General features: G+C 37.9%; 1 protein-coding gene across 2 annotated transcripts; it reads left to right on the forward strand.

Moving 5' to 3' along the window:
* The first annotated feature begins 31 nt into the window (after positions 1-31).
* LOC132853673 (L-rhamnose-binding lectin CSL2-like) lies at positions 32-3,957 on the forward strand. Of its 2 annotated transcripts, none has more exons than XM_060881585.1 (8): positions 32-1,293; positions 1,698-1,765; positions 1,887-1,922; positions 2,047-2,085; positions 2,745-2,789; positions 2,995-3,130; positions 3,260-3,363; positions 3,705-3,957. In XM_060881585.1, coding segments are annotated over exons 2-8 (393 nt in total). In that variant the 5' UTR covers positions 32-1,293; positions 1,698-1,734; the 3' UTR covers positions 3,707-3,957. The 2 variants fall into 2 exon arrangements, with proteins under 2 accessions (XP_060737568.1, XP_060737569.1); XM_060881586.1 differs by having other exon boundaries at positions 1,703-1,765.
* Positions 3,958-10,268: the final 6,311 nt, after the last annotated feature.

Consider the following 10,268-nt stretch of genomic DNA (forward strand, 5'->3'; position numbering starts at 1 on the left):
CAATATTGTGAGTTACAATATTACAGAATTTCTTAATATTTTATAATTACACAATATGTCCTAAAGGTCTCCATACATACAGGACTTTAAAACTTTTTGGCAAAATGTCTTCTAAAAGTTTTCATACTAATATTTTATTTGTGGATATTTTTTAGATCTCCTTTAAGAATGCTTATGACAAAAGAATAAAGTATTGAAATTGTTTTCGTGGCTGGAAGTGGAGGCTGTTGCAAGGTTGCAATGAACCGATGTGTTAACACAAATACATTTTAAGCGGTAGAGATGATTCTATGTGCATTTACAAAGAAATGTCAATCATGTAGAGGATGTTTTGTAAGTAAAGTTACATTTCCTCAATTTATGGTGACTTAGAGGACGCAATATAGATCAGCCATTTACAGTAGATAAGAATGCTTTTGAGCACATCATCAAATAATACCCTGGTAAACACTCAGAATCATATATATGCAGCAGCAAAGGATGTTGGTAAATGTTGGTATCATGTGCAGTGATGTTAACAGTGAAATATGATGCTCTTGTACACAAACTAGTGAACCAGGATTTTATATATGATATATAAATGCAACACAGAACACTGGTAGTTAGTCACAATTATATCTTGACCTGCAATCTTAGTACTCCAATGCTTTTCCTATAAGTTGTGACCTCAACTTTAATTACATTAAATATAACTAATAGGTAATCTATATACAGCATATCCAAGGTCACCACTGATGGTACTGATTTTTGTATTTATTTCCACAGATGTAGACTAGGGACTACATCAGTTTAGTAGGCTGGACGATATCCTGATAGAGGAAGAGCACGATATCCTTAAGTGCTCTTCCTCTACAGACAGCATATTTTGAAGACTTAAGGGCATATACACAGACTTCAGGTAAACCGACAGTTCATACTGTAACAGACATGAATAATACAAAATACATATGTCCCCTTTATACCTATGGCAAAGAAGGTAAAGAAAACAAAACGGTTTCTACAAGTGCATCACTCTTTTCTATAACCTTGCACTAATTATATGCTACACCTTTGGGAATATCTGCAATAAATATTATGTGCAATAACCAGAATGTGCAAGAATACAGAATGAGGAATAACTAAACTCTTGCATGCAAATAGAAGGTGAACCTGAAGAGGGCAGGAGCTAAATGATTGTCTTCTGTTGCATGACGTGAAGTGTGTATATGTACATATATATAGCTACACAACAGTTTAGTTTAGGGATCGCTGCAGTCTTATAACACCAGCACAGGGAACCCTGAAAGATTACATGTAAGTACTTTATTCTCTTTCTTTAATTCTTACCTGTGTGGAATATGATGTAAAATATAATAAACAGTTTATATCTATGATTAAGTGTAGCATTCGTCATCATTATAAGTATGTAATAATATATACAACAATAAATATGATTATAAGAAATTTACCAAGTATTGCAATAATCATGATACATCTTGGGTTCCCAATTTTTTTAGGTGAACCCCACCAAATGGATATCTTTATATTTTCTCCAATCCAACTCTGTAACCACAATATTTTCTTTAAATTTCAGATTTATAACATCTGTTACATTTGATTTTATGTTAGTATCATATGCATGTTTAAACTAAGTGACTAAAAACTTTAAAGTATAAGAAAGAAATTTCCTGGAAGTATTAATTGATCTGTTGCTGTAGTGCAGTGTTGCTGTTGGACTTTGACTCAGCCTGCATCATGATGCTCCTGCAGCTCACATTATTCACCTGTAAGTTTCTCTCGTACTTTTCCATATGAAATCCATCGATGTGATAAGTTACCTCTGGCACCCTAACAGAAGAAAGAGACAACAGAATTTGTTAGCAATTGATCTGTGTTTTTCCTTACAGTACTTATGGCCGCTCTGGACCTTCACGTGTCTGGAGGTAATTTCTGAAGCATACAAACGCTGACATTTTTACAATTTTTAATAAACAAATTAAAAAAGTATTCTCACATACTAATCCAGGTTTATTTGCTCAAATATCTGTATAAATGATCCATTCCTAGAGAAAGAAGTTACCTGTACTTCCCGGAACCACACTTGTCGTAAGTTTAAGTGTCCCACATTCACCAACAGCACATAATAAGCCTATAATGCAAACATTTCCTTATGATCAGAAATGAATATGAACTGAATGTGAATAAATATTTTAACACAAACCTGTTTTGTTCTTGCACAACAATCTTTATAGTCATAGTCACCATCATTTCTGTGAGGGTTAACAAATAGACAGACTGTTTAAGGTGATAAGAAGTAACTCAAATAGCCATTTTTTACATCCGTGGTCCGCAGAAAAGCATCTCAGACAGTAAAATATGTTACAGGTTTAGGATTGCAACAACATCAATGTATCCAGCAAACAATGAACTAATTTCTTCCTATTATACAGAAAATTATGTGTATTTCCATATTACGTAGCTTCATTTTCCTTTGAAGTATATTTGACTGGTATTAGTGACCAGACTCATGATGCTGTTGGCATAACGTTTTATTTGCTCTATCCATCTTTCTCTTTCCTTTTCCCTCAATCCAATTAATCTCTCACTAAATATTTCTCTTTTTACATTTGCATTTAACCCATGTTAAGGAAATCTTAGCAGTATGTCTAACCCATGCTCCGTGTAAAATATAAAATATCAGTCTAAGTAAAAAAGTACATGTATGAAAATTTAAGTGCATTAATTATTTAATCTGTTTCCTGCAGCAAGAGTTGTTGCCTGTGATGGTGGTACTGCTGTGCTGAACTGCGGTTTGTTTCCCTCTTATTATCTATTTATACTATGTACTACAAGATTACATCATACACTTTTTATTGTAGAACACTGATTGTCTTAATGTCTCATCAGCATATATCAATTAGCATAGCTTCCCCACAATTTTGTCCTTTTCCCACTGATTTTCCTTATAACTTAATATTTTTAAAAGCATATTTTTGTCAAATGTTTACATTTTAGGTCATCGTCATATAAGGATCATCACCGCGTTCTACGGCCGACTCGATTCCATCACTTGTGCTGCAGGACGACCTGCCAATCAAATCTGTAACAGACATTGCTCCTTGCCCAGTGCACAATACATTGTTTCATCTAGGTAACAAAAGTTGATGTGATGTGAGAAGAACTGATGTGTGACTTGAAATTTTATTATTATTGCAAATTACCATTATAATCAACATTCATTACTGATATCTGTGAAGTCAATGAAACCATTGTTTTGCAGATGTAATGGAAGGTGCTACTGTCACGTGCCGGTTCAAACGTGTGTCTTGCCTGATCCCTGCTATGGCACCTATAAGTACCTGTCAATTTCTTACTACTGTGCCTGTAAGTTTCTTTCTGCTATATATCTAATGAATAAGACTAATGCTGATCTGCTAATATATAATATATAATACTGTATATATAATAAAGTCAAAAAGGCTAAGGTAAGTAGATTAGAGAAGATATAATGGGTGAAATACAATCATAAAAAGACTTTTTTTTTGTTGTAAACCAAATGATATCATTTATATAAAAATATTCATTTTAATTAACTAATTTTTAAAATCTGTAATAAGAATGATTTCACTTCTCCAGTAAATACAGTTCACACAGTAGGAAAGGTATTTTATGTGCAGCACTACATTATTATTTTCTTATCTGTTCTCTTTTATTGCTATTGACAGAATAACTCGAGGGATTCCAGCTTTCTTCCCAGGGGCCTCACTTCAGTCTAAAAAGGAATCAGACCAAATGCATTTGTTAGCTTAATGAGTTGTGGTGTTAATGCACTTTAAATTAGCACGCTACTGTATAATCAACTCCTGTAATCATTTTTGTATCTTGTTTATTTGCATTTACATGTAATCAGTTCCTCCTAAATAAATTCACTTTAGTAATAATGCTTTAAAACTATCCATTAAATGCAAGCATAATAGTGATGAGCGTCATGTCATATGTGTCACGGACGCGGGGGTAAAAATGGACCCAAATGCAGGACAGCTAAACAGAAAAAGGGATTTAATAACTAAACAAAACACGAAACAGGACACAGACAAAACCAGACATGAAGACAACAGGATTCCGCGCTGCACGAGGCAACGCGGCTCAATTAAATAATACAAATAAATCATGACACATGAGGGACAGGTGTGCAGAGGCGGGGCGGAAAAGACAAGGGCGGGGCAGACACGTGAACACGAAACATAAACAAAAGGCACATGGCCAGAGTCCAGGCAGAGTCCAGGCAGAGTCCAGGCAGAGTCCAGGCAGAGTCCAGGCAGAGTCCAGGCAGTACCCCTCCCCCCTCCCCCTCGAGGCGCGGCTCCCGACAAAGGGGGGGGGGACAAAAACCAAAACCCTCCACAGAACAGAAAAAAAAAATCCAGGGGGTAAAACACGGGCCTGCAACACCCCCCGCGGACAGGAAGTGGGGCGGCGTCCTCCACGGAAACCGGATGTGAAGCGACCGGACAGATGCGGGGTGATGTCACAGGACACCGAAAAACAAAACAAAACTCGGGCTGGTGACACGCCCACAAAAAATGCTCCCGAGCGGCCGGTCCAGGCTGCCACTGTCCTGCTGGGTCCAGGTCTGGCGGAATCCTTCTGTCACGGACGCGGGGGTAAAAATGGACAGGATCAAATCATCAAATGAGGGACAAAGATCATCAGGATTCCGCGCTGCACGAGGCAACGCGGCTCAATTAAATAATACAAATAATCATGACACATGAGGGACAGGTGTGCAGAGGCGGGGAGGAAAAGACAAGGGCGGGGCAGACACGTGAACACGAAACATAAACAAAAGGCACATGGCCAAAGTCCAGGCAGAGTTCTGACAATATGTGTTTATCTGCAAAGTTTCTTAAAATTCAGAAAATTCGTGTAATCCAATGCTGTGATTTTCCATACTGTTATCTGATAAACAAAGCTCAATAAACATTTTAAACTCAGCACTTAAGCAAAAAGGTGCAAAATGTAAAAAGCAGAATAAAGGTCAACAGTCCAGGGCTGTAATACAATCAAACACAGTTTATACATCAACAAATTACACACATTAGCTTACTATAGTATATTACTACTATTCATAGACATAACATTCCACATACTAAATAAAAATAAGTCATAAACTCAAGAAAAATAGAAAATTGTCAGGATGGTCTCAAATAAATGTGTGTGGAGTTTTATTAAAAACATTTGATCAGAACATTTCCCCAACATTTGGACCCAGAACACCAATTCTGAAGTTTATGAATGAATAAACTTCAAGATAAAATAAAAAATAGAACCTTTCCTTTCCTAACCTTTCCTGCAGAAATTGTACATTATTAAACTATAAGAACGGCTCCATCAGCAATTCCTTCTCCTATCCGCCAGAGGGAGCCCTCGCCAAGTTTTTTTTCCAAGTTGTGTTTTTTATTTATTTTTTATACCGCTGTTTTTTTAATTATTTTTTATACCGCTGTATATGACTTTTTTTTTTTTTTTTTGATTTTCTCTATTTTGCTACCTATTATTTTATTTATTTATTTATTTATTAATTATTTTTTATTACTTCCTGGTTTAATCGTTTGCTCTGTGCATTAATAAACCGCATATGGATTCTATAGATATTTATATGGATGTGGATTGTGGTTCCTACTTTAATATGAAAGGAATAAAATATGATGGCTTGTGCATATGGGAAATAAAAAAAAAAAAAAGATATTAACAGAAAGTAATCTCCCCTAAAGACCTTTTCATGTTACAAAAAGTAAAAAAAAAGTCTCCTTAGAGAAAACTTCACTATCGAGGAGTAGACATTGCCTGTGTATATAACAGCAGATTATTAGCGTATTATTATTATTATTATTATTATTATTATTAGTTAATTATTTTAATTAAATTAAGTATGTGCCATATTAAACATGACATTACTGTATAATAATTAACTACTAGGATTTTTTGGTTGAATGTTTGTGAACTTATTTGTCTAAACTTACTTTTAGTCATAGCTCACAAGGGCTTTAGTTCCTTTATTTTTACCCAAAATTAATGAAAAGAGGTACAGTGAGGTATTTAAGAGTTCAGGTACAAGGATCTTTAACGATAGTTGCGGAAGCATCTACACTGCAACTGTTCAGTCCATCACAGCAATTAACAAAAGTCAGATTGTAAAAAAGAGGCTTAAATAATTTAAAAAAACAAAAAGCTTACAGTGAGGTGACAGTTGAGAATGCTTTACCTGGTGGGGATGAGTTTCATCAACAGGGATGGGGAAACAGGATTGGGGGTTTACCTTCTATCATGGAAACACTTTAAGCATTCTGCCAAGGCTACACTGGAGTACTTCAGAACCAAGTACAATTCTGAGCAGTTTTGTAAGTAAGAATGGACATATTGGATATTTCAGAAACCTAAAGACCAAAGGTGATATAGACGTATATTCCAGAAAATGTACAGCTGTAATTGCAGCAAAAAATAATGCTCTCTAAGGGCAGTAAAATAACGGCAAACTGAAATACGATGTGTTTTTTATTGTCACCTGAGGTTATTTGTTTGTTTTATAGAAGTTAGTGAGGAACACACAATTGTTATGCAGGTTAATAACACAGACTTGAAGGAGGGTGCACTTGACTATCTAACTATCTATCTATCTATCTATCTATCTATCTATCTATCTATCTATCTATTGTTGTAAAAAAAATATGTGTTATAATACAGCATAATATAATACTGTAAGGAATTTCTCATCTGTCGCATGGACAGGGTAACCCTCTTTTCATCTGCAGCCTGGGCAGGATAATCTTAAATTCAGCCTCTTGTTCCTCTGCTGGATTTCTGTTCTCCACAAGGCCTTGGGGAAGTCTCAATGAAACACACACACGTCAGTCTTTCAAAGAGAAGTTTCAAAGTTTATTAGGAAAAGCAGGAATATATAGTCATACAAGAAGAGGGAGGGTGTAGTGGGTGTGTGTGTTGGTATGTGTGTGTGCATCTGTGTTTAAGTGACCTCTCAGTTACCCCAATAAAGTCAGATCTTATAGGGATGTGAACCTATACTTCCCTTAGTTCCCATGGTTGGTAACATAAGGAATGATTATTGCAGGGCCATCTGTTTTAAGACTAATTAGGGAACAAGAAAATTAAGGGACAAGAGTGTGTTTGTGTGTGTGGGGGGAGAATGTATGTGTAAGATAGAGAAGGAATGTTTATGTGTGGTGGACAAAGAACAATGTACTCTTTACAGACAGTCTGCAACATTATCAGAAAAGTTTGTTTTATACAATTATTGTCATGGATAATAAATGGATAAACAACTCATATATGATTATCTATCTTTCTCTGGAAGCCGGGCTAAGCGAGTAATCACTATTACTGCATCCCTGGCCTGGGCCAGACCCTCAGTCACTTCTCAAAATTCGTTGTCATGAGGATGCTCTTGGACGGGTAACCCTGTCCCAAGGCAGATGATCAAGATGAGGAAGATGACAACCATACTGGTCACTGGTTGTGTGTCCTGTACTCAACTAGAGGTGGTCGTTCAGTTCTCTGCAGCCTTTTCCGTCACCTCCTGCAGCTTTAATGAAAAAGTGCAGTGAAAGGGATGTGTCGGCGCCTTAGAAATGACAGGTATAGTTGCTGAAATTTGTTCATAGTGTTTTGATAAAGTATCAATCAGGGCAGCGGAATACTCAGCGATGTGCACATCAAGATTAGTTGTACCTATAGCTGGCTTACCCTTCTTCCAGGGTGTGGGAAATGGACAACCAAAAATAATTTTGTGTGGTGATAAATGGACATCTTTTCGCAGTGTCATTCTCATTTCTGCTAGAACAGCGGGTAACAAATCAACCCAATTTTTGCTACCCGTCGCCTGCATAGCTTTAGTCAACTTATCCTTAATTGTTCGATTAGTTCTTTCCACTATCCCTGAGGATTGGGGATGATAAGGAATATGAAAGCGCCATGACAGAGACAGGTACTTACACAGATCTTGTGTTATTTTAGAAGTAAATGCTCCTTTGTCTGAGTCAATAGAATGTGGGACACCATACCTCGGCAAGATTTCTTTGGCCAGACTACGTGTAACAACCTTAGAATTTTCTCGCTGACAGGGGAAAGCCTCTACCCACCTTGAGAACTTATCTACCATCACCAGGAGATATTTGAAAGGCCCCTGTGGTGGAATATTTGTAAAATCAATTTGCCATTCAGAAAATGGTGCAGTTGGTATTGGAAGATTTTCATGTTTAGCTGTGCTTTTAGTAGGATTATTTTGAGCACAGGTCAGACATCTAGATAAAATTGAGTCTATTGTACCTTTCAAATTAGCTACACAAAAGAGTTTATTCATAGCTTCCCATACCCCTCTTTGGGCGCGATGTGTAACACCGTGAAACTTATGCACGACCTGTACCAGTGAAGAGTGGGAAATAAGTTTCCTCTCTGCAGAGCAAAAGCCACTTGTTTGCCAAATTCGTCCGAAATCATGGACGACGCCAAAAGCATAACGTGAATCAGTGTAAATTGTCACATCCTTACCCTCAGAGAGAATACACGCACGAGTTAGAGCAAAAAGTTAAGCTGCCTGAGCAGACATAAAAAGTAATGAATAAGCTTCAACAACAACATCAGACAGAGCACACACAGAGGTCGAAGAAGAGGACAAGGGAGACAACCTCCCCAAAGACCTGCCTGGGGAACAGGAGGACAGGGAGGAAGTTGCTGGAACTGCAATAACCCAGGTCACTTGAAACGAGATTGTCCCTACTTACAATATGGGGCACAAGTTGGAGGAGCCATGGGACACCAAGAAAGACAGCAGATGTCTGGGCAAATGCCAGCACCAATGCTTCAACAAGGAATAGGGCAGCCAGGAATGCAGCAAGCACCTACCGCAGCGCCACAAGGGGCTGAAAATTGGGCAGGCCAATGGATGGGCCCAGGATTTCAAGGACAAGCCCCAGTTCCACCTGAAGGGAGCCCAATGCACCCAGCTCCAGGGGGAATGTGAAGAGGCCTAGAGAAACCAGAGGGGGAGCTGGTACTACCTCATTGCACCCTGCACAAGAACCAACAATTATGGTGGGAGTTGGAAATGAAGTACAGGCCCTGTTCTTGATTGACACGGGAGCAACATTTACAAGAATCGGAAAAGAAGGCTCAAAGCTTCCCCTCACACGTAGAACAATAAAAACAGTGGGCTTCTCAGGAAAAACTCAGACTCTACGATTTACTGAGCCTCAATGGATTACTGTGGAAGGAGTAGTAGCCAATCTTCTCAGAAGAGATGTGCTCTGCAAACTAGGAGCCAAAATACACTGTGGGCCAACAGGAGTATGGATAACACTCCCGGAAATGTTGGCCCAACAATATTTGGTAGTAAGCCAAGGAGAAGAAATAACAGAATTGGAAAAAGTGTATTGGATGGAAATCAAAGACAAAGACACATCAAAAATATGGCAGGAATATTCTGAATGGAAACCATGGTTAAATTATATACGTCCGGATTGCTGTGAAGCTAGAGGACCATGGCATTGTACCCTGAAATATGATGAAGGGGGGAAGGATGAAGAATATGCATCACTATGGATGAATGACAGGAAGGGAGAAAATATGATATCAGTAAGGACAGTATAATAATTGGACAGCAAGGAGTCGCTGCATGTGTCATACTCCCAGACGAGATTCAAGGATGGTATCAGGTTGGAAATGCAGTCTTCCACATCTCTCTGATGGTTGGGCAAAATTTTGAATCCAAAGATTTAGGGCCCATGACGAAAGAGGCAGAAAGGGTAGTGAAGTGGGACATGACAAGAAACCCTAAATTACATATGTCAAAAGATAGAAAATTTCTGAAGATTATAAAGGGACAGAGCAAGTAATAGCTACAACCCTGTTGGTGAGTCAGCAAACAAAAAATACAAGTAAGAATAGAAGTAAAGGTACAGATGCCACAAATGGCAGATGAGGAGGAGTTAACAGAGAAAGAAGTAGAAGAAGCACTAAGTAAAGTCCCAGAGCAACTGTGGACCAAACATTCAACAGATGTAGGACTAGTTAAGTCAGCAGGGTTAGCAAAAATACAGGTTAGGCCCAATGCTCCATTACCCTATCAAAGACAATATCCATTGTCTAAGCAAGCAGAAGAATGAATAGGGCCAACTATTAAAGGGCTAGTGGAAGCAGGGGTTTTAATTCCCACAAGGAGTCAGTGCAACGCTCCAATTTTTCCAGTCAGAAAGCCAAACTCCGATAAATAGAGA

Source organism: Tachysurus vachellii, chromosome 11 (assembly GCF_030014155.1).
Source record: "Tachysurus vachellii isolate PV-2020 chromosome 11, HZAU_Pvac_v1, whole genome shotgun sequence".
NCBI lineage: Eukaryota > Metazoa > Chordata > Actinopteri > Siluriformes > Bagridae > Tachysurus > Tachysurus vachellii.